The sequence below is a fragment of the Tenrec ecaudatus genome, chromosome 6 (assembly GCF_050624435.1).
Source record: "Tenrec ecaudatus isolate mTenEca1 chromosome 6, mTenEca1.hap1, whole genome shotgun sequence".
Lineage (NCBI taxonomy): Eukaryota > Metazoa > Chordata > Mammalia > Afrosoricida > Tenrecidae > Tenrec > Tenrec ecaudatus.
This window is the reverse complement of record NC_134535.1, coordinates 131,643,085-131,667,015: the sequence shown is the minus strand read 5'-3', so window position 1 is coordinate 131,667,015 and position 23,931 is coordinate 131,643,085. Positions and strand designations below refer to the sequence as shown.

At 54.2% G+C, this 23,931-nt stretch overlaps 2 protein-coding genes across 4 annotated transcripts in view; one reads left to right on the top strand and one right to left on the bottom strand.

Annotated features, from left to right (window-relative positions):
* The first annotated feature begins 2,666 nt into the window (after window positions 1-2,666).
* On the top strand, window positions 2,667-22,963 carry WASHC1 (WASH complex subunit 1). The gene is made up of 11 exons (XM_075552220.1): window positions 2,667-2,838; window positions 7,032-7,185; window positions 19,542-19,653; window positions 19,798-19,944; window positions 20,051-20,187; window positions 20,362-20,497; window positions 20,613-20,814; window positions 20,906-21,082; window positions 21,658-21,816; window positions 22,431-22,499; window positions 22,610-22,963. Exons 2-11 carry the CDS (start codon window positions 7,037-7,039, stop codon window positions 22,744-22,746), a joined length of 1,425 nt encoding a protein of 474 aa, XP_075408335.1. The 5' UTR covers window positions 2,667-2,838; window positions 7,032-7,036; the 3' UTR covers window positions 22,747-22,963.
* DDX11 (DEAD/H-box helicase 11) overlaps window positions 22,957-23,931 on the bottom strand; it is a 43,468-nt gene continuing 42,493 nt past the window's right edge. For all 3 annotated transcript variants that reach the window (XM_075552219.1, XM_075552218.1, XM_075552217.1), the window contains one exon: window positions 22,957-23,839. In XM_075552219.1, coding sequence (XP_075408334.1) covers window positions 23,736-23,839 — 104 coding nt within the window. In that variant the 3' untranslated portion in view covers window positions 22,957-23,735. The remainder of the gene's footprint in view (window positions 23,840-23,931) is intronic.

The window sequence follows — 23,931 nt, the reverse complement described above, 5'->3', positions numbered from 1 at the left end:
ACTGTTTTCTTGAGATCTTTCAGTTTCCGATGTGCTGAGCATGCTCTTCCTTTTGGTTTTCCAAGTCCTTCCACATTTCGTTATACAACTTGGCCTTGTCTTCTTGAGTTTTCTGTTCAGCTCTTTGACATTGTGTTAGTCCAGGTAAACTAGATAAACAAATTCATAGATACTCATATGTGTATAAGAAAGAGCTTTTTATACAAGAACAATTGAATATTGAGAAAACATCCTAGCCTAGTCCAGATATTAGCCCATATGTCTGATACCAATCTATAAAGTCTTCTTCGGATTCATGGAATACATGCAATGACGCCGAATGCAGGAAGATCACAGGCCAGTGGGGGGAAAAATCTTGTGGATCCAGTGACGGTGCAAGCATCTCAGCGCTGGCAGGGGTCTCTACGTGGCTCCTCCAGCTCAGGGCACCTGCGTAGCTCCATGTGTCTTGTCAGCTGCAATGTCTCCCAGGGAGTGAGCCTTGTCAGTAGAGAGTCTCCAAGGGAGTGAGTGAGTGTCCCACCTCCAGTGAGCTACTTATCACCTTAGTGCCTCCAAATGAGGTCTTCAAGCTGTGACCTGATTGACAGGCTAAACTCCACCCCATTCACTCTTAAGTCTCAAATTGACAACAGATGATGTAACTACCACAGACCTCATCAGTTCTTCCATTCGCTACTCTACAATTAAGAGCAAATTTCAGTCTCTTCTGCCATCCATATTGTTCTTTTCTGTCTAATGACCTTTTGCTTTCTTTAAGAAAGATGGTCTTAATGTCCTCCCACAGCTCATTATTATGTCATTAGTGTTCAATGTGTCAAATCTGTTCTTCAGATGTTCTTGAAATCTAGGAGGGGTCAACGCAAGGTCGTATTTTGGTTCTTGTGGATTTGTTTTAATTTTCCTCAACTTGAACCTGAACTTACATATGAGCAATTGGTGGTCTGTACCATAGTTGGCCCCTGGTCTAATTTTGGCTGCTGATGTGATTTCCTAGAGAAATCCATGTGTATAGTGTTGTTGAAATAAAGGTATTTGCTATGAATAAGTTGTTGGTTTTGCAAAATTCTATCATGAGACCTCCACCTTCATTTCCATCACCAAGTCCATCGTTTCCAACTGCTGTTCCTTCCTTTTTGTTCACAACTTTTGCATTCCAATCGCCAATAACCATCAACGCATCTTGATGGAATGGTTGATCGATTTCAGACTGAAGTCGTTGGTGAAATTCTTCCATTTCTTCATCACTAGCGTTTGTGGCTGGGGCATACATGTGACTAATAGGTACCTTGATTGGGTTTCTTGAGGGCATTCCTGTCACAGACAGCACTGAATTTCAGAATGGATTTAGCAAGGTCCTTTCTGACAATGGATGCCCCTCCATCTACGGTTGAATTATAGTAAAAAGAATTGTGTAATCATCACAGTAATCAATTTTAGAACATTTTCTTCAGTGGTACCTATTATTAGGCCCCATTTCCTTCACACCTGCTTGGTGTCCTTAGTGCTTAACCTGCCTCTCCTGGGATGGCTGGGCCTTCTGCAGCACATGCCCCCACCTCGCTAATGTGTCTTGGGTACTACTGGGTCATTGGTCTGGTGAGGAGAGCAGAGGCTCTGTTTGCAGCAAGTAGCCCATCTCTTCCCTACCGCTGGAGGCGGGGAGTGGGTGGTTATGCTGCAGCCAGTAACACAGCATGATGTTCTTCAAATAAAGCAATTCAATGGATTCCCCCAGGAGGGGTCAGAGAAGGAGAAAGAAACTGGAAAAATAGCAAAAGAAAAAAAAAGTAGAATTGCTAGATTTAGCAAATAAAAAAATAATATACATAAATTTTAATTTCAGATAGAGTGTTCGCATAAATGATCCATGCATTATTTGGAATATTCTTACACATCACAATGGTTCGCTGTTGATCTGAAACTAACATTTCAATGGGTGGTCAGCATTTTATCTGATAACACTAAAGAGAGGGGCAAAACTCAAAGACCAGCCAGTGGATTCCAGGGAGGACCCTTGCAGGCGCCCCAAACGGATGCTCCTTTTGTATATTTAATGTTTAAAAAGGGTGGCAACTCAGAGGTAGGGGCGCTTAACCAGCAAACACTCAGTGCACCGGTTTGCAATGAAAGAGCTACGCACGTAGTAAATGATTTCACACGGATTTCACCGCATCTTTGATGCCAGATTCTCTCACTCCCGGCCATCGAGAACCATAGCGACCCCATAGGGCAGAGTAGAACGTGAGACTGTAAACCTCCGGGAGTAGAGAGCCTCTTCTTTCTCCCGAGGAGCAGCTGGTGTTTTTAAACTGCTGACCTCGCGGTTAGCAACCGAATGCAAACCCACTGCGCCATCAGGGCATCCTCCACTATCGGTTCGTAAACACAAATCCGTGCAAACCGTGCTTAGTAGGTCCTCTGGCCCCGCTAGAAGCACCGAGGAAAAGGCTAGAACACCAGGGGCGCTGAAAAATGCTTTGAATCTGGTGACCAATAAGGCCCGAAGGGAGGGGGCTATGTGCCGGGCACTGGAAGGCGGTGCGGGGACAGAGGCGCTGGGAAGGGGGACAGCAGCTCCAGGGGTGGCCGCGAAGGGCGAGGGGTCAGCGCGGCCTGGCCCTCGGGACGGGGGCGGCGGGAGAAGTGCATTCCGCGCGGAGGGCCGTGACTCGGCCGTGGCACCGGGCAGACACCCGGAGTCCCGCGAGCGCCGAGAGGAGGCCGGCCTTTCCGCGCCTCGCCCGGCACCCGGCGGCGCTAGGACCCGGCGGCCCAGGCAGGGCGGAAGCGGCGGCGGCGGCCCGTGGTGGTGGCGGCGGCGGCGGCGACGCGCAGGTGAGGAGCCGCGCACCCTCCGCCCGGGGCCGGGGGCGAGCAGCCGGCTCCCCGCGGCCGGGCGCCAGGGTGGAGGCGCCTGGGCCGCGCCGGGAAGTGGGGCTCGTGGGAGGGGCGAGCGCAGGCCCGCGGGTCGGGAGGCGCGCGGCCCAGCGCCCGGATGAGCGGAGGCGCGGGCCGCGGAGGGGGCCGCTGGGGAAGTGGGGGGACGGGCTTCGGGGAGCCCAGCCGGAAAGGCGCACAGGTGGGACCCGAGCGGTGCCCGGGGCTCCTGCCCAGTGCCCAGTCCCGGCCGGGTCTGGAAGCGGCCCGGCCTGCAGCCCCTGCGCTGGGCTTCCCTGCTGCTTGCCGGGAAGCGCCCCCCCCCGCACCGTCCCCCCCCCACCCCGGGCCTGTGCCCACCAGTCAGAGCAGCCCCGCGATTTTACGAGCCCAGAACCCAGCCCCCTCGTTCCTGTGGCCCCGACCCCCGCACCCCGCTCCTCTCCGGTGGTTGGGGAGGGAGCACTCTGCCGGACAAGGGAGCTCCAGTCTGCAGGCTCCAGCCCTCCACTTCCTCACTCAGCCTGCGCGGTCCTGAGGGTCACGGTCACGTGCCTCCCCACCCTCTGGGCGCCTGGTGCTAGCACTGGAGTGGATCCGGTTCTGTTGCAACCGATCGCTCTTTTGCAATTCTACTGTCACTGACGCGGCCTAATGGAGCCCTGGCGGTGGTGTAGTCTTGACTTGCTCACCACAGGGCTAGTGGTTCGAACCCACCAGCTGCCCTCCAATAAAAAACCGAGGCTCTCTGCTGTCAGGATTGACAGTCTTGGAAACCCAAAGTGACAGCTCTACTCTGCCCCATAGGGTTACAGTGAGTCTCCTCAATTCAATGGCAGTGAGTTTCAGGCTGCAGAGTGCCGAGATCTTCCTGATCTCAACCACGTGCCTGTGCTTATACCTGAGGGCCTTCTGCCACATTTTTCACCAGCCCGTCTGGTGGGTTGCTAACTGTAAGGCCTCCGTTTGAACCCATGGGCTGCCCTGCGTGGGATAAGAAGAGACTTTTCCAGCACCCTTAAAGACCGCAGCCCCAGAACAACCCTGGGAGCTGTTGACTCCTGTGAGGTTGATTTGGCGACATAAAGAAAGAAGGCAAAGATAGGAAACCGCAACGGGAGCATTCTGAGCTCCCAGGTGAGGTTCACTGCCAGAAGTCACACTGTCCAGGCGAGAGGTGGACAGTCTGGGGGGAGGGAGTAAGGGGAATTTCCCACTGCAACTTTGTTGTCTATCTGTAAAGGTTACTCTTCTGCATCTGGGCCTGAAGGCCACCAGAGGGGAGGAGGAGGAGGGGAGAAAGGGGTCTGGCCCCTGGTAGCGTCTTTGGAGTGTTCACCAGCTCTGTTTCCTAGCCCACCTGCCCTGCTAACACCCGTTTCTGCCTGGTAACTCCCACCTTACAGGGTCGCCTGGGTGTCTCCGTGGTTACTTAGGGCCAATTCTAACCTGTCCTGTAGGGTCGCTATGAGGAATCTACGTTGCATCCACTAGCTGGCATTGAGTTTCTGAGGTAGTTAGTGATGGACTTGAAGGCAGTGGGCTTATATACCCTGCGAAGGGCTGTGGCTTTTTATCTGTTTTGCTTTATATCAGATTCCCTAAGGCCACAGCACCCAAAAGAAATGTAATGCGATCCACACATACGATTTGATTTTTTTTAAAAAAAGGTCAAATTAATTTTGTAATCTAACCCAATATCCAAATAGGATCATGTTCGCATGTAGTCAGCATAGGGATTATAGGATAGTTCTGCCTGTTTCCTAGTAATGTCCTTGAAATCTGGTACGTATTTTACACTTGGTCCGAAGCCAGAGTCATCTGCATGGCGTTCCCCGGGCTCGGCATCTTTATGGAGCACACAGCCTCGTTGACCCGCCAGTGTTGCTGTTAGCTGTCCAAAGCTTACCAAACAGCATCCAAGACCAGGCACATTTCAAGTGCTCCCTTGTCAAATGTAGCTAGCCCGTGGCTACCAGATGAGGCAGGCCAGTTGTGCGGACTTCAATCCCGGCCTACAGACTCAGATCCAAACTCTGCCCTGGTATTTATTCGGTATTTAAAAAAAAAATTATTAGGGGCTCATACAACTCTTATCACAGTCCATACATATACATACATCAATTGTATAAAGCACATCTGCACATTCTTTGCCCTAATCATTTTCTTTTTTTTCCTCCTCTTTTCTTTTTTTACATTTTATTAGGGACTCATACAACTCTTATCACAATCCATACATATACATACATCAATTGTATAAAGCACATCCATACATTCCCTGCCCCAATCATTCTCAAAGCATTTGCTCTCCACTTAAGCCCTCCGCATCAGGTCCTCTTTTTTTTATTCGGTATTTTTACAATCTGACTTCTCTCTCTCTTATCTTCCTGGTTATCATCTCGTTAATCAAGACAGCTGGTCACTCCCCTAACACCTTTGTTCAGGCTGCTCCTCCTGCTAGAACATGTCCCATCCTTCCCAGCCAACCCTGAGCTGGCTGGGAATTACAGTTCCTGTTCAAAAGCATTTCTTGACTCCCCTAAACCCAGAAGTCATGTATCACTCCGTTCTCCACTTCTTAGAACATGTTCACGGCCAAATCAGGGCACTTTTCACAGGCTGTTTAATTGTTTTTAGACCGCCTCCCCGCCCGGGGGAGTGTCCTATTTATCTTTGTGATGGTCACAGGCTGGCACCTAAGAGCTGATCAGACAGAGGGAGTAAATGGCCAACCAGCTGTACTCGGTCTTTTTAATGCCTGAAGGAGCTTGGCACTCCCTCGTTTAGTTAGAGATTCACGTCTGCCGCACTACTCGCTCCAGCCTCCAAGCACACGCTCATATCCCAGATGTGGTAGCTAATGAGGAAGGATGCATCCCAAGGTGTGCACAGAAGTACCTTCCACCTTATCTCCTCGCCCAGGTGATGGATGGGGAAACCCGAGGCCCCGAGCAGATATAAACCGCTGGTTTACATCAGCGTAAATACCAAGGCTTACTTCCAAGGATGGCCTTCCCGGAAGTCAAGGAGGAACTCCCAGCTGGGTCAAAAGTTGAGCGACATAGTGCTAGTCTGGGAAGGAATGAGAGGATAGAGGAGAAGGACTGGGGAAGCCCGCAGAGCCTGGGAAGGAGCCGTTGGAATCGCCACTTCTTCCAGAGCAGGGCCAGTTCTAGCTTCAGAATGGGAGAAGAGGAAGAATCAGCGATTCCGAGTAGGCAGGCAACTTACCCAAAGTCACACAGCACTTGAAGCCCAAATGAGGCTTCCTAGGCCCTCGGTGCCACACTTGCCCAGCTCCGCCTTCAGTTCTGTTGCAACCAGGGGCTCCAGTGTGGGCCCTAGGGGAGCAGGCCTGGGGCACAGCGCCAGGCCTGATTAATGTCTTCCTCACTGCCTTGCAGCGAGGGGCTGTGATTAGGCCTATTTATAGGGACCCCGTGCCTTAATATTCTGCCCGGCGTGTCTCTTGCCAATCAAATCAGTGCCGTCTGCAGTGTGATTGCTGCTTTCGTGGCACCAGGGAGCGGAGTTAATTAAACCCAGTATAAATAGATTCTGCCCTTGCCTTGCAGCCCTGCAATTCAAAGCCGTGTTTTTTCCTGCTGCTCCCTGCCCCCACCTCCCGAGCCCCCTCGACCCCGGGCCAGGGGGGCCCGTTTACTCCTCTACCCAGTCACTAGCCACTGCCGTAGCACATCTCAGGAATAGGCTCCAAGCTCCTCCGGGAGTGTTTCCAGGCAGGGGCATCATTTGGCAGTTGACTCCGGTAATTTCACCTCCACTCCTAAGTCCAGCCTCTGTTCTAGCCTCCCTCAATCACTTCCATCAGGGTCCTTCTTGTCCACCAGGCTGGGAGATTGGAAGGTCATCTGCAGATAGGGTGACCAGCAAACACCAAGCATCTCCCTAGGGGTCAACAAATTATATTATCCCTCCAAGCCCAGTCCTTGGCTCCGCCCTCCCTCTCCCTCCTTCTTTCAACAGGTAGTCACTTCTTTTGTGAGCTCCTGCCTCCCATCCAGTGCTCTTCCCTGCACCCCACCTGCATGGAGTCGGGGTGAGAGGCAGGGAGGGCTGTGTGCCCCTCTCCCAGCCCCTGCTCAGGACTTGAGCTAGGACCGTCCTGATACCCTGGTTCCCTCCCACAGGCACCATGACCACGGTGAGGAGCCAGCACTCCTTGGTGGGCCAGACCTACGCAGTGCCCCTCATCCAGGCGGACCTGCGGCGAGAAGAGGCCATCCAGCAGGTGGCAGATGCCCTGCAGTACTTACAGAAGGTCTCCGCGGACATCTTTAGCAGGTGGGTTCTGTCACTCACTCTACCTGATCAGAGGCCTGCCTCTGTCTGAGGCTGTCATTTGGTGGCTCTTGGTTCTAGGGGGCCCAGTGATTTCCCTGATCCCCAGAACCCCAAGGTAGGAGCCAGGCTCTGAAGGCTTTTCTTCCAAGTGGGCAAGAGCCCACTACTTCCTGCCCTCCTTTTAGCCCCCTGACGTTCATGGTCCTGGTACTGTGTTCTTATAACCTGTTCTTCCACCTTCTGTTGGCTGCAGCATCCTGAGCCTGGGCTTGGGTCTCTCCTTCCCGGGGGCGCCCACTGTGCCTGACTCAGGGACCTTTGATCCCACCCAGGGTAAAGGCCTTGTCTGCCTAACTCTGCCCCCTCCAACAGGCCAGGGGTCTCATCACCCTCCCCCTGGTTGTCTCCCAGTCCTGAATCGCTGCTCCTGTACCACATCATTTGCTCGGCCTTCCTCAAGTGGAAGTCTGCCTCTTCCCAGAAACGTCCCTAAACCAGAGAGGAGTGGGATCGTGGTTGCCGCCGCCACGTGGAGTTGTGTTGCCCCAGACCCTATGGCCCTGCCTCTCACCTGGCCCTTGAAGCACCTGCCCCGCCTATTCAGAGTGTGGCTGTGACCAGGGACAGTGCCCTGCAGGGGCCGCCTCCAGAGCACTGGACCCGGCTCCCCGTTTGCCTACTCCTGCCCTCTCTCCACCTCAGTGTTCCCCTCTGCCCCACCACCGAGGTAAAGAGAGCTCTCCCTGCTCCCGGAGGCCATAGGGACTGGCAGATGGATGGGCCTACAACCATATCCGGCACAGCGGAAGCCCGCACTGCTGTTGTTCATGCTTGTGTTCTCTTCGTGTGGCCTCTGCGCACTGCTGTCAGTCCGTGGTGAACACTGACCCACCTGCTCTCCTGGGGTACGGAGCAGAGGGGTGCCCTCTGTGCTCATTCTCATGCTAATCCTAACCGTCAGACACAGGAGCCAGAGCATACAGGCCTTTCAGAGCCACCAGTCCCCAATCACAGCCACCTTCCCTCCACTTCTAGAATGTTCCCAAAGCGTCCACACAGGTCTCTGCTCAAGAGGGAGAGCTGGGCAGCCGCGTTCCCTGTCACACACGGGAATGGACAGCTTTGACCAATAAGGGGCTTCTTTCACCCTTTGGGCCACCTGGAGTCCTAACTCCGAGTGCAGGCTCAAGAGGAAGGTTTTCTCGCTCTGTTGGCTCAGTTTAGGAGGGAGGGCCTGGTCCCCCTTCAGCATCTGCGACCCTGAATTCCATGGAGAACGCCCACTGCGTGTCTTGGCTTCAGCCTTCTCCTGCATCTGGGATGTTCCCTGAGTCCGAAGGCGGTGTTCTGCACCCCGCTCTTTTTCCTTGGTAGGATTCGAGGCTCCCTGACGCCCGTTTGCCTGTCCAGTCTCGTCCCTGTCTCAAAGGAGATGGAGTCAAGACACAGCCTAGTCCTGTGCATGTGTAACCCCGCCTCATTCCTCTTAGAGGTGGAGGTCCTCCACCCACCCCCACCCCCGCTAATGACGTTGGACCACAACATGGAGGGTAATTAGAGGACCCTGAGCATCACAGCCTGGGCGTGTGGACACGCACTCAGAGGGGACCCAGTGCTGCCCATGATGTGGCACAGCATGAGCGGTGTGGGCGTGACATCCGAGAACCTAAACAAAGGGAGGACAAAGTAAGAATCGGGGCATTTGTCAGCCAGCCCTCCACAACCAGTTTGCACAAAAAGTGACCCATCCGTCAGCACTGAAGGGCTCACGCGATGTCCTCAGACCCTGACTTTGGGCCCTTCTCTCTCAGCTGGCTGTTCGAGTTGGCTCCACTCCCACATAGGCCTGGCTCTGGTGGTGGCCAGGTGGCATTCAGGAGGGCCAGCACTCATGACTCAGGCTCAGGTCCAGCAGGTAAGGTGCCTGCCTCTGGGACAGCATTTCCTCCAGATAGCGCCCTCCCTCACTGGCCTGGCCCGCCTCGCAGGCCCATCTTCCAGGTAGGGGCACAGGACCCCTGGAGCAGCTTAGACCCTGGTCGTGCACATCATTACTACGCCCCCAGGTGGAGCCACTCTGGAAGCACAGGGAGGGCCTGGGTAGGGAGAAAGGAGCCCCCTTAGGAACCGAGGGCTGCCACTGAGTGAGGGGAGACGGAGATGCTATAGAGGAAAACTGTCTAACCCAGTGGTCAAGGGCTGCAAGGAGGGACAGTACGGTCATCCAGTAGGGTCTGGGAAGGGCCAGGGGCACGGGGCGAGGCCTGGCTGTGGCCTGGAGTGCCTGTGCTGGGGGCTTCTGGGAGTCGGAGGATTTAGGGCTTCCATGAGGAACACAGGCATTTTGCCTGTGCCATGCTGTGTGGTGCATTCAGTTCCTTGACTGTGGTGGTTGGCAGGGCGAGGGCCCGGGGGAGCTCTGCCCTGAGCTGCTCCCTGACCCCCACAGTGTGTGGGCCCAGGTGAAGAGGCGGGAGGCAGCTGAGTGGGGGGTGTATTTTGGTAAGTTAGGGCTCTCATAAAAGCCTTGGGGAGCCACCGTATGTCCTTCAGCAGGAGCATAATGTGACAGAGAGCTTTAGAAAAGTTGGCCAGGCAGTGGTCACAGGGTGGACAAGCAGGGGACGAGAGTGGATTCCAGGGACATTGCAGTCTGGCATGCAGGGATGCAGACATGGTGCAGGACAGGGCAGGCCTGGTAAGAGGCATTTCAAAGGAAACGGTGACATGACCTGATGACAGATTGGGAACTCAGAATGCAGGAGAAGCCAATGGGGGTGGGGAGTGCTTCTACCTTTCCTTATCTGACACCCCTCCCCCCAACCTTGAACACCTTCTGCTTATAAACTTCTTAGACTCAGGGGCAGTGGAGAGGTGCTGTCTCCTCCTCTTCCCCTGGACTACTGCCCTTCAGGCCCAGGCGTGGGCCCCTGGGCCTCCCTGGAGCTGGTGCCCAGTTTTGCTGGTAGGTGAGCTCATGGAAAATTAGCATTCCAAGCTAGCTGCCATCCTCCTGCGGGCTGCTGCGGCAGGGAGCCTGCTGCCCAGCAGAGACAGGGAAGAATGACAAGTACTTCTCTGGCTTTCACCAACCCAACCCCTCCCCCCCTCACTGCTGCCTGCTGATTGCCCTCTGCCCCCTCCCTCACCTAGTAGCAGCCAGGCCCCAGAATTTCTCCCAGGACTTAGCCCGAGGCAGGAGGAGTGCCATGGGAAGGGGACTGGGGATGGGCAGGTGGTGTATGTGGAAGCAGGGATGCTCCCTGTCATCTGCCAGCCCAGGCACTCACCTGGCGCCCGACTCCCTCCCGAGAAAGGGTTCCTTTTCTCTGCAAAGCCCTTTCCTAGTCCTCCCTTCCCACTTCCTCCCTTTCACCTCCCTCTCCCCTGCCCCCACTTCCCTTTTCTTCTCTCACCCTTCCTCCACCCCCAGTCCCCCAACTGATTGGCACCTGATGGCCCCCAAGGTTACTGAGGCTCAATCAGCTGCCTGCATAATTAGCAGATCATTCCTAATTATCCCAGAGGGGGAAAGGAAAGGTGAAGGCAAGAGCCCAGCTTCAGGGTCTGAGACAACTTCCCAAAGGAGGCGCCGGAGCGACCGCAACACTGCAGAGTGCAGCCTCACCCTGGCCGGCACCCTGGCAGTGAGGGGCCAGCAGCGGCCCTGGAAGGGACTGTTGGCCCAGCCTGACTCAGAGAAAAGATTCTTAGGGAAAGGGGGACATTTTTAAAGGTGATATGACAAGACCCCCAGCAGGTGCTGGCTATTCTCAAGTTGGTCCCAATTCCCTCATTGATGGCCCTAATAGTTTGCAGTTCAACTTCAAGGTCTGTGATCCACCATGAGTTTATTGTTGTGCATGGAGTGAGATAAGGGGTTTGCATCATTTTTCTGCATGTAAATATCCATTTTTTCCAGCACCACTTGTAAAAAGGCGAAAGATTTATACGATCTGAAGAGAAATCAAAGTATCCAGCACCACTTGTTAAATAGGGCATCTGCTTCCCATTTGATATATTTTGGGCCCTTATCAAAGATCAGTTGTCTGTACGCTGATGATTTTATTTCTAGGTTTTCAGTTCTTTTCCATTGGTCTGAGGATCTGTCATTGTACCAATACCATGTGGTTTTGACAACTGTGGCTGTATAGTGTCTGCTAAAGTCAGGTAAAGCAAGCCTTCCCACTGTGTCCTTCTTTTTGAGGAATTCGCTGCTAATTTTGGGCTTCTTACCTCTCCATATGAAGTTGGTAATCAGTTTTTCCATTTCTCTGAAGAAAGATGAGGGTAATTGTATCGGGATTGCATTAAACTTATATAGTTTAGCCTTTGGCAGAACTGACATCTTGACTATATTGAGTCTTCCCATCCGCAAGCATGGGATATTCTTCCATTTGTTGAGGTCGCTCTTGGTTTCTTGTAATAGTGTTCTGTAGTTTTCCCCGTATAGATCTTTTGTTCTTTTAGTCAGGTATATCCCTAGATATTTCAATTTGTGTTTGGCTATTGTGAAGGGTACCACCTTTCTGATCTCCTCTTCTGTGGTCTTATCCGATGTGTATAACAGTCCAATGGACTTCTGTTTGTTGATCTTGTATCCTGCCACTCTGCCAAACTCCTCTATTGGTTCCAGTACTCCCCTTGTGGAACTTTTGGGATTTTCCATATATAATATCATATCATCTGAAAATAATGAGTTTCACCTCATCCTTCCCCAAATACCTTTGATGTCTCTTCTTTGCCTTATGCTGTTAGCTAAAACCTCCAGCACAATATTAAATAAGAGTAGGGACAAGGGGCATCCTTGTCTAGTCCCCTTTTTCATTGGGATTGTGTTGGTCTTTTCTCCATTGACTACCACGTTAGCTGTTGGTTTTTCATATATAGCTTGTATTGTCTTGAGGAACGTTCCTTCCATTCCTATCTTCTCAAGTGTCTTAAACAGGAATTGGTGTTGGATCTTGTTGAATGCTTTTTCTGCATCTATCGATATTATCATGTGGTTCTTATAGTTTTTCATATCAATGTGATGAATAATACTGATAGTCTTTCATATGTTGAACCATTCCTTCATCCCTAGTATGAATCCCACTTGGTCATGGTGAATTATTTGTTTTATATACTTTTGTATTCTGTTGGCTAGTATTTTGTTAAGGACTTTTCCATCGATGTTCATTAGGGAGATTGGTCTATAGTTTTCGAATCTTGTGGGATCCTTGCCTGATTTTGGTTTCAGAGTTATACTAGCTTCATTGAAGAAGTTCGAGCGTTTGCCATCTTTTTCTATGTTTGGAAGAGTTTGTGTAGGATTGGTGTTAGTTCTTCCCTAAATGCTTGGTAGAATTCTCCAGTGAAGCCATCTGATCCAGAGGATTTTTTTTGTTGGTGATCCCTTGATATCCTTGTCTAGTTCTTCTATTCCTATGGGTCTGTTGAGATTCTTGATGTCCACCGAGGATAGTGTAGACAGGGATTGTTTTTCCAGGAATTTGTCCATGTCTTCCAAATTGTTGAAGCCATTCACAGTACTGTGTAACTATCCTTTTGCTTTCATTCAGGTCTTTTGTAATGTCCCCTCTTTCATCCCTTATTCTTGCTATTGAAAGTTGTTCCCTCCTTTCTTTGGTTAGGTTTGCCAGTGGTCTATCGATTCTATTTATCCTTTCAAAGAACCAACTTTTACCAATATTAATTTTTTCCATAGTTTTCTTATTTTCCCTCTTCATAATCTCAGCCCTGATTTTTATAATTTCTTTTCTTTTGCTATTAGTAACATTGTCCTTCTGACTCTGCTCTAGTTGTTGTAAATTTTGTACCAGCATATCAATCATGTGTCTCTCTTCCTTTCTCAGGTGTGCATGTATTGCTATGGAACTTCCTCTGATGGCTTCCTTTGCTGTGTCCCATAAGTTTCAGTACGTCATGTGCTCATTCTCGTTGGTTTCTAGAAATTTCCTAATTTCATCTCAGATCTGCACCTTTTGCAGTAGAGAGTTATTCATCCTCCAATTGTTTGCTCTTGTTTTCTTCATCTTCCCTTTGTTGATTTCCAGCCTTATGGCACAGTAGTCAGAGAGAGAGGTCTGTATGATTTCAATGTGCTTAAATTTATGTAGATTCACCTTATGCCCCAGCATGTGGTCTATCTTTGAATATGTGCCATGTGGGCTTGAAAAGAATGTGAATTAACTTTTATTTGGATGAAAAACTATATAAGTATCTATCAGGTCAAATTGTCTCATTGTGGTTTAGATCTCTAGCCTCCTTGTTGAGTTTCTTTCCCTGTGATACATCTTTCTCAGAGAGTGTTGAAGTCACCACTATAATTGTTGAGGCTGTGATTTCTTTTTTAATCTTTTGGAGTGTTAGGTTGACATATTCAGAGAATATATGTTTACAATGCTTAGTGGTTCTTTGTCTACCATTCCCTTGAGCATTATATAGTGTCCCTCCTTATCTCTTACTATGGGATTAAGCTACCACTTCGTCCTCTGTAGCTTCCCTATCAGGGGAGTGCCCCAGATTATCAGGGGAGTGCCCCAGATTATCAGGGGAGTGCCCCAGATGGCTGGTGAGTTGCCTGCTTTGGTGTTGCGGCGATTAGGCAGAGATTCCTGCAACAGTTTGGAATGATGATGGCGTTGGCCAAGCTGCCTTATGCCCCCAGGTTCACAGGCAGGAATTCCTTGGTGAGAAGTTGGACAGAGTATTCTCTGGAGGGAAATCAGGGCTTTCTCTAGCCTCAGGCTAGCTACACAGGGTGGAGCTCACCTAGCTGGGTGTGGTGCAGGTGTAAATGCCCTAGGTTAAGGGGAGTGGCCTGGAGGTCAGCAGTGGAGTGTAAGAGAACAGGAAAGAGACAAAGAGGAGAAAAATATTTAAAAGACATTTTAGACTGTGCAGGAATATAGGGAAGAGAGGGAAACAAAAGCAACTATGTAGCTGAGTCCCACTCCCAGCCGGTGGAGTTGCAAGGGTTTAGTCCCTGCCCCTGGCAGCAGCAAGAGGCAGATGAGCTGAGAAAAAGTCCCTGCACAGCCCTCAAAGTCCATGGGGGGGGGGGGGTGGACAGACAGCAGAGATATAAACAGAAGCAACAACGTAGCTGAACCCAGCTGCAAGGGTCCTGTCCCTGCCCTGAGGCAGGCCGGGGGCAAACTGTGGCTATGTTGAGACCAAGCTCCCCTATGGGCTCCAAATGGTCCCAGCTCCAGAAGAGACTGTGGTGGGGCCAAGGTCAAGCCCCAACCAGCTTCCACTGAGGTAAGCCAAAACCCCCAGCCCCTCAAAACCCCATGGGTCTGTGCCTACTTATCTTTATAATGCTCCTCCTGCGTTCCAGCAGCGTTGAATTTCCCTCTAAGCAACTCTCCAGGGCTGGCTTCTGCGGAGTCCCTCTGGTATGTATCACTCCGTTACCATCTTCCCGGAAGTCCTCTATTCTCATCCCCTCTTGCTCCAGCCTAGGCACCAGCCCAGGCCCCGCTCACTGCTCCCTGGCACAGGTCTGCCCGCACCTTCAGGTCTCCTCGAGCCTGCCTCTTCCACAAGCCAACCCTCCCTCCCAACCCGCCAGGAAGACCTGACTTTCCTCTGAACGCCAGTAGCCCTGTAGCCTTCAGGATGGACACAGTGCAACAGAGGTGCTGGGGTACTGAGCTCCCACACATGAGCCCCAGACTCTGCTTAGCCCCTTTGACCTTCACAGTGTATCCCGCTGACACCGAAGGTACTTTGAAACTCTTTCCAAGTTTCAACTGAATGACTAGACTTTACAGCTCATCTGACAGCTGCCCATGTGCCAGCGTATTCCTCACCTCTCCTTGGAAGCCAATTCAGGTCATTTGATTGTCTCCACCCTCCACCTGCTGTACAGTTTTGGAAACTGAAGGCGCTCAGAGCCTGTTACCCAATGAGAGGGGGTGGGTGGCAGGGACACCAGAGTTATGCTGGGAACAGCCTTAATGGACTCACTGCTGACTCACAGCCACCCCCCCAGGACAGAGACTGTAACTGTTCAGGGGAGTAGAAAGCTCCATCTTCTTCCCTTGGAGGGGCTGGTGGTTTCAAACTGCAGACCTTGTGGATGGCCTCCAGAGAAAGGCCGCACTGCATTTCCGGGTTCAGTGGAAGGTTTGAGGAAATAGGCTGTCTGGCTTTTCCTCTGGGTCAGCAGTTCCCAAGCTTTGGATCGAAACCCCTTTGGTCGAACGACCCTTTCACAGGGGTTGCCCGATTCATAACAGTAGCAAAATGACAGTAATGAAGTAGCAATGAAAATAATTTTATGATGGGGGGGGTCACCACCACACAAGGAACTGTATGAAGGGGCTGCAGCATTAGGAAGGCTGAGAACCACTGCTGTGTGGACTCTGAGCGGAACATGTTACCCATTGATCCTCTCCTGCCACTTCCCGGACCCCTGGGGAGCCAGAGAAGGCACTGCATACCTTCTCATAATCCAAGGTCTTCACAGGAATGGAGGGAGTGGGCTCCGAGGGAGCAAGCCAGCAGTATCCCCGCCACTGATAGAGGCAGCCCTGCTCTCTCCTGATTGTGTCCAGGCGATGTGTTGTGGGGACAGGGCTACAACCATAGCTGCAGCTCACCTACAAGTCCGCTCCACCAGGCGGTGGCGCCTAGACCAGGTGTGGGAAGCATACTGCCCTCTAGCCTGCACAGCCCACCTCCCACAGGGGGACCTGGGGGCTGAAAGCTCATTGTCCTTGCTCAGTCCCTTTGAAGCATCAAGGTGGGGTCATGGAGGCCAGCCTGGGTAGGGGCTCTGACAGCAAGCATGCCATTACTTAAACTGGTAGGCTCTGGGGTAAGAAAAGCGTCCTGGAACTGTACCTCCTGCCGCCGCCCCCCCCCCCCCCCCCGGCCCAGGTAGACTCTGTGGAGCTGCCCCTCCACAGGTGGTCCTCCAGCATACTTTGCAAAGCGCCCCCCCCCCACTGTGTATGAGAACATCCTCCTGGTGTGGAGCAGCTGGGATCCGCTCCCCCAGCACCCCACCCACTGGTCCTAACGCAGGCCTCCGGGGGCCACAGAGTGAGGCTAATCACTTTTCCACCTGACAGCACTTGTGCCCTTCCTGCTATCTGAGGTGCACGGTCATATTCCACGTCATCTCATCTGGAGCAGAGCAGCCTTCCCTTGTCTTGGTATGACAGGAGTTCCCCACTCATCACTCTCCTGTGGCTGTTTGCTAATTTGTCACTTTTTCAGACCGTGGTTGTTAAGCCCCCATTACGCGCCAGGAACTGTTCTAGGAGCTAATGATGCTGTGGCCATTAAGGCAAGCTTCTTTGTCTAGAAGAGAATGCAGAGGCCCCTTGAAACAGGCAGTTGTGGGGGTGTGGCCAGGGCCTGGCCCAAGCTGAGGCAGTATTGGCTCTCTGGGCAGATGTTCCCTGCAGTGTCATTGGGAGAGGAGAGTAAGGAGACAAGGAGCTGGGCCCCTGAAGGTATCCTGTCCTTTTTAATCTGCTATAAGCTAACAGTGAGCATCTAGTGAACTAAACCTGCTGGGTCTTTTCTCACCTGGATTTACTGGCCGCTAAACCACATTACCCCCATCTTCTGTATCTGTGCACCAGACTTGATGAACCTCACTCCTTGCAAATTGAATCCTTTTTACTGCACCCAGCTCTGGTTATTGGAGTTGGCCACAGGCTGCTTGCCAGCCCTCTCACATTGGCGTCTGCTGGCACCGTGAGTTAGGCATCCGGCCCGCTAACTGCAAGGCTGGCAGATCAAATCCACCAGCTGTTCCTTGGGAGCAAAATGAGACTGCTCCCATAAGTTTACAGTTAAGGACACCCAGTCTCTGTTGGGTCCCTATGAATCGGAATGGACTTGGTGGCCGTGGGTTGGTTGGAGAAAAGGGTAGCAGCCTGCTTCTGTGAAGACCTGCAGCGTGGAAACCCCTGGGGATGGTTTGACTCTGTCCAACAGGGTGGCTGTGATGGGAAAGGGCCCGCTGATTTGGCTTGGTTCACTGGTGAACTGTCCAGTGGGCTGAGCCGAGATTTCCTGCCACTGGAAATCTTTAGTTTTTCAGCACGACCATTCTGGTGGCTCTGATTTTTTTCTGTCTGCTCCTTCTTGTCCACGGAACTTTGAGGAAGCTTGCTGCTTCCAGACGCCCTGTGCGTGAGGCTGTTGAGCAGCCCCCAGAGGGGAAGCGCAGTGCGTCTTGTCTAGCTGGCCTCTCCGAGTGCTGTCGGACACTCCTGATCCGGCGCAGACAGGCTCAGCATTGAGAAATGCGCCTTTCTCTGTACAGAAGAACCACAGCCGCCTTTGTCCACTTCCGGTTCTGCAGTCCCTCCCACTGTCCACTGTTATGGGGTACCTGGTACTTGGGGGTGTCTTGCATCCAGGGCCAGAATGGGGGGCAAATTGGTGTGGGTTCGAGGCTTGCGTTTAGTCCCCCTTTATGGAGGATCGAGACCATCCTCCTTACCCGAGCTTGCGGGGTGGTGCTGTTAGGTTTATCGGGTGGGAAATGCATGAAAAAGTATTCATGCGGAAGCCTGGTTTGTGATCCAATGGGTTTTTATAAAGGACAGAAGACGTTTATAACACTGGTACCTCACAGGACTGCATCCCCGCATGTGGTAGTCTAAGGCCAGGGAGACTGAGGCTCGAGTGGAAGGGTGAGGAAGAGGGAAAGGCTGGTGTCGTGCTCCAGGTGTTTGGGGCTTCCCAAGTGTGCAATACACCTTACTGGGGCTTCAACTGGCACATGCCCAGTAGTCTTTATGGCTGGCCAAGGGCTCGCCTGATTCTCTTCCAACCTCCTGTAGGGGCCCTCAGGCATGGAGACGGACAATCCCTGCCTTTGTTTCTTGCTACCTAACAGTGCCGCTTGCTGCCATGGGCAGGAGACTGCCCCTACTCCCCACCCACCCCGCGTTTGGTATTGCTCAGGCCAGGCCATCAGGGAAACTAAGCTACTTTGGTGCCTGCTAGTTCTGCCCCACGCACTCCCATACCCGCAGTGAAGCCAGGGGTCACTGGGGCAGCCGTATCAGGGCGGGAGAGCCCTGGGTTAGGAGTGGACTGAAACCCGAGGTGGTAGGAACATGTAGGGAGGTGAGACCAAACACTGTGCCTTCATCCTTTGTTCATTCACTGCCCCTCCTCCCGCTCCCCACCAACTAAACTGCCTCCTCCAGGCTCCCGCCTCATGAGTGGGAGGAGACCCTGGGGTCAGGGGGCATGGGGTCAGGGGGCTTTGCAGTGGAGAAAACCCAGCTGTTGCTGTGCTGAGCAGCATGGGAAATTTAACTTGCAAGGCGTCCATATGGTGTCTTAATGCCCCTCTGTGAGCACAAAGCGCGCCCCTGCCAGCAGTGCCCATACTTGCACCCCTGGGAATGAGCTCCTGGGCAGCTAGCTACCAAGGTCGGCCCAACGGGCAAGGGAGCATGGTGAAGAGCCTTTACCAGTGAGAGCAGAGGAAACAGTACACCGGTGAAATGACAGAAGGAAATGCCCAGCAGATGACGGGGTTGGAAACAGGTGCCCTTTGAGTCTGTGGTCCAGGAGACTGTTGAGGAGACTTGGTGAAGTACAGAGCAGCCCTGGGATACTGGGGGACAGGGCACCCCACTTGCACACTGAGAACGGCATCTTCAGCCGGTGTCACTGCTGCCTGCATATCACAAAGGGCAGTCCACGGGGCTCAACGCCGGGATGGACGCAGGAGCACCAGAGGGAGGCTGCGGGCAGGTCCACTCTCTCAGGAGCAGGTCTAGAGCTTGAATTAGGTGGTGTGCTTTGTTCAGCCTTGATGGGTGACCTAGGCTGGTCCCTCTCTGAACTCCGTTTCCTCATCTCCAAAGAGGCATTTTTCCTGCTTCACACGCAGCCGGCCTTGCCAGCTGCAGACAGCATGTGTGTGGTTGATTCTGCCCCACAGTTGGCGCCCAAGGGAAGAACCGCACCTCAAGTGGCATGTCCAGGCACCAATTCAGGGTCAGGGTGGCGGCCCTCCAGAGCTCACTACAGTTCATTTCCAGACCCTTCCACTCTGATTGGAACTGCTCTCACACAGGTGCCCACTGGTGCTGACCAGCCTCCAAAAGCAGGGGTGTATAGGGCAGGTGTCCTCAAACTACAGCCCGTGGGCCACATGCGGCCGCCAGGTGTTTTTGCCCCATTTATTTACTTCAAAATAAGATATGTGCAGTGTGCATAGGAATTTGTTCATAGTTTTTTTTAAACTATAGTCCGGCCCTCCAATGGGTCCGAGGGACAGTGAACTGGCTGTTTATAAAGTTTGAGGACCCCTGGTGTAGGGCTTGCCAGAAAGTGGCAGCATCTGGGGGCTTCTCGTGCAGGATCTCCCAGCGCGTGGAACTGAGTCGAAGCCAGCTACAAGCCATTGATGAGCGGGTCTCATTGGCCCAGGCCAAGATTGAGAAGATCAAGGGCAGCAAGAAGGCCATCAAGGTAGCCTGGGTGGCCATGTGTCTCCGGGGCGGTGGGCAGGCTAGCCATCCTGCTCCCTAATCCCTCCCCATGCCTGCCCTGCTGCCAGCCTACCTCCCACCCCAGCTGGGGCCATTAGGGCTTCTCACTCGCCCCTGTGCGCAGGTGTTCTCCAGCGCCAAGTACCCTGCCCCAGATCACCTGCGGGAGTACGGCTCCATCTTCACCGGGGCCCAGGACCCTGGCCCTCCGAGACGCTCCCGGCACCGGATCCAGAGCAAGCACCGGCCCCTGGACGAGCGGGCCCTGCAGGTTTGACACGCCCCTGCCAAGGACAGACACAAGCCACCTACTTGCACAGGGATCCCCCACCCCACCCCCAAGATCACCATGGGGATCACTGTCCCTGCCTCCCCAGGAGAAGCTGAAGTACTTCCCCGTGTGCGTGAACACCAAGCAGGAACCAGAGGATGAAGCCGAGGAGGGGCTGGGGGGGCTCCCCAGCAACATCACCTCCGTCAGCTCCTTGCTGCTCTTCAACACCACAGAGAACTTGTATGGCCTGGGGATGGGCAGCAGGCCGGGTGCCCCTGGGAGGTGTGGGATGTGTAGGTGTCTAGGGGCTGGGAAGTGGCATGTCGGTGGCCCCTGGTGGAGAGATGATGGGTCAGCAGCATGGGTCTTAAGGCGGAGCATGATGGGTTACCGCCCTCTACCCCACCCCTATAGGTACAAAAAGTACGTCTTCCTGGACCCCCTAGCCGGTGCTGTCACCAAGACACACGTGATGCTGGGGTCAGAGATGGAGGAGAAGCTGTTCGACGCCCCGCTGTCCATCAGCAGGAGGGAGCAACTGGAGCAGCAGGTAGGCGCTGTGCCCGCAGGGAAGGTGTCCCTAGCTGAGTAGCCTTACCAGTTTTGTCCAGCAGAGGGGCCTGTGCCCTTGTAGCGCCCCATCGTTCTGGTACCCCACCTCCCAGACTCCAGAGAACTACTTCTACGTGCCTGACCTGGGACAAGTGCCCGAGATTGATGTGCCGTCCTACCTGCCTGACCTGCCCGGCATCGCTGATGACCTCATGTACAGTGCTGACCTGGGCCCCGGCATCGCCCCCTCGGCCCCTGGCGCCATCCCAGAGCTGCCTACCTTCCACACAGAGGTGGCCCAGCCTTTCAAGTCCGGTGAGCCGGCAGCTGCATGGGGCTGGGCTGGGAGCGCCCCCACCGCCACCTTCTTCCCCGCATCTCACCCTTCCTCACACATCTATTTCAGACAGAGAAGATGGGGTGCTAACAGCACCCCCACCCCCTCCTCCACCACCACCCCCTCCACCTGCTCCTGCATTGCTGATCAGCGCACCCCCACCCCCACCCCCGCCCCAGACCGTGGCCCCTCTGGGCCAAGGCGCCAGGGACAGCGATGGTGGCAGTGGTGGTGCATCTCCCCCAGGTAAAGGCCAGCCCAGGGCAGGTGGGGTGGTGGTCCGGGGTGGGAGTGGGGGCTGGGCTGTGTGCATCTAATTTCAGGACCCCTGTAGGTTTCCTTCGCTTTGTGTGGTAGTCATCAGTCCATGGTTTTTCAGAATAGTTTTAATTTCAACTCTCAGTCCAATGGGTTCATAAAACAGTGGTTTCATTACTTCCAGGGAGGTCCCTGCAAGGAGATGGAGGTGGGGGTAATGAGCCAGATAGTTCCCCCATGCCCACTTAAGCCAATGGAATAAAAGGGGCCCACCCAAACAAAAACTTTGCTTCCCAGCCTCTGCCCAGTGCCCACAAGGTGTTCCTGTTAACCAATAGCCCCCAAGGGTTCCCTGTGTGGCCAGGGTGGGGACATAGGGCCTGGACCCAGGAAGTTCCTGAGCTCAGATGGGTGCAGATGCCAGGATCCAGGCCCTGCAGAAAGTCAGGCTGCTGTCTTCCAAGAGGGAAAGCTCTTCCTCACCAGCCAGGCTCCAGCTGAAGCTCTGATAGGCTGAGTGAAGCTGGCTGTTGCCCTGCCTGAGCAGCCTCCCCCACCCCCAGCTCCAGTCCAGGGAGCCCCCAAGGAAGTGGTCGACCCCTCCAGCGGCCGGGCAACACTGCTGGAGTCCATCCGCCAGGCTGGAGGCATTGGCAAGGCCAAGCTCCGCAGTGTCAAGGAGCGTAAGCTGGAGAAGAAGAAACAGAAGGAGCAGCAACAAGGTGAGAGGCCCTGAGGCCCTCTCAGGGAGGAGGGCTCCAAGCAAAGGGGCCACCCTCTCTCCACCCCACCCCCAGCCAGCCTGCCCGGCCTCCCCAGAGCACTGGCTGCAGTCCCTGTTAGCTCCCATCCTCAGCCCTCAGCCTGGGCCACGCGCTTTGGAGCCTGCTTAGCAGAGCCTTCCTCTCTAAGCCGACTGAGAGGACACTTCCTCAGGCTGTCAGAGCTGTCCAAGGACGGGCCGGAGGTATTTTTACCAGAGCGAGGACCTGGAGGTTTGGCTCAGTCCTATTTCTGTAAGCCTCTGGAGGCAACAGCGGACATCTGCTGCGTTCCCGGTGCCAGCAGGAACATGACACCTGAGCTGAGCAGCATCAGAGCCACAAGCCGAGTTTGGGGCCCGGCTGACTGGCCTGGGCCCGTGCCCTCCTGCCTGCCGTTACAGCACAGCGGCTGCTTACTCAGATGATGGACGTACTGCTGGACCCAGAGCTGGCAGGGACATCGTGGCTTTGGGGGGACTGCTGGGGTGGGGGTGGGGGGTAGTGATGAAAAGTGTGAAGGGGCCTGACCCCTGAAGGCCTCCTAGCCCACCCTGCCCCCCTTTCTGTTGCAGTGAGGGCCACAAGCCAAGGTGGGGACCTGATGTCGGATCTCTTCAACAAGCTGGCCATGAGGCGCAAAGGTAGAAAGCGAGCCCCCGCCCTGTGCGTGCCCTCCATGAACTGCCACTGCGGGTGGGTAGGCTGGTGCCCCAGGGGCTGATGCCTCCCTCACTTGGCCTTTTTCCACCAGGTATCTCAGGGAAAGGACCAGGGGCAGGGGCCAGTGAGGGGCCAGGCGGAGCCTTCGCCAGGATGTCGGACTCCATCCCTCCTCTGCCTCCCCCCCAGCAGCCTCCTGGAGAGGAGGAGGATGACTGGGAATCCTAGGGGCACTCAGCCCCTGTCCTGACAGAGCCAGCAGGGTGGCTGCGTCCCTCAGCACCTGCTGCCCTGGGAGCAGGGAGCCTGGCTTCACAGATGGCTGAGGAGGGGACCAGGTGCCTGCCCATGAGCTGCTGTGTTCCTGCTCCCCCCGCCCTCCACCCAGAGACCTGCAAGAGCCGTCATACGGCCAATAAAGAAGCAGGGTGCCAGAACTGAGCACTGTGCGCTTTAATCCAGGAACATACGTGAAGATGCCGCGATGCCCCCGCCAGGCCCCCTGCTGCCTCCAGCCTCTAAGCAAGCTATGGGGGCAGAAAGCCCACGGGGCTCAGGAAGAGGCGCAGGGGACAGGTTACTAGGGGCAGCTGTTGCAAATGGGAGGGAGGGGTAATCTCACACAGGAAGAAATGTCTCAGTGACAGACACGGGGTCTCTAAAAATAGTCCTGCTGAGAGCCTAATGGCCGCTGGCATAATCGCTGATGTCATCAGGATAGGAGGTGTCTTGGAGTTTGCTCAAGTGGCTGAGAGGGAGGGAAGGTGCTATAAACTTGAAGGAGAAACTGGAGCCCAGCCAGGGAGATAAAAATGCTGCGGAGGGCTGTGCACAGGTTAGGGAGCGAGGCTGCAGAGGAAGGGAGGTCGGCAGGTGAGGCAGTGGGACAAGAAGCCCTGAGTAAGAGGGCCCGTAGACCCCGAAAGTGGGGACTGAGCTGTTCTGGGCTCAGATGAGGAGTGGGTGGCAGAACAGGCCCGTGTCTTCATCGTGGACACTGAGGGCACAGTGAGGCTGTGCTGCCGCCTCCAGTAGAGGCTAGGCAGGATGCGGCCCACAGCCAGACTCGGGGGAGCTGCATGGGGATTCCAGCTCAATGCCAGGTGCAAGGCTACCGGGAATGAACCCAGAGGTGGCCAGCACCCAGTCTCATCAGGATTAACCTAGATCCACATCCTGGATCCTGACAGACCATTGAACTCAGGAGGGGGCTGGTCTTATGTCCCATTCCCGTCCTGGCACACGACACGTGAGCAGGGAGCGGGTGGGAGCCAGAGGTGTCGTGCCCTTGTCAGGAAGCAGCAGACTTCTCCCGATGAAACTGGGGAGACAGGAGAAGGCCGTGAGCCAGAGGGCTCGGGCAGAGGCAGCAGGCGCCCTCCGTCTGTCCCCTGGGGAGGAGAGCCAGCTCGG

Excerpts from the sequence above, each read along its gene's own strand:
- WASHC1 (XM_075552220.1), top strand. The coding sequence starts at position 7,037 with ATGACCACGGTGAGGAGCCAGCACTCCTTGGTGGGCCAGACCTACGCA. Across the intron at positions 19,945-20,050 it reads TGGACGAGCGGGCCCTGCAG|GAGAAGCTGAAGTACTTCCC; the intron begins GTTTGACACGCC and ends CTGCCTCCCCAG. Across the intron at positions 21,817-22,430 it reads ACAGAAGGAGCAGCAACAAG|TGAGGGCCACAAGCCAAGGT; the intron begins GTGAGAGGCCCT and ends TTTCTGTTGCAG.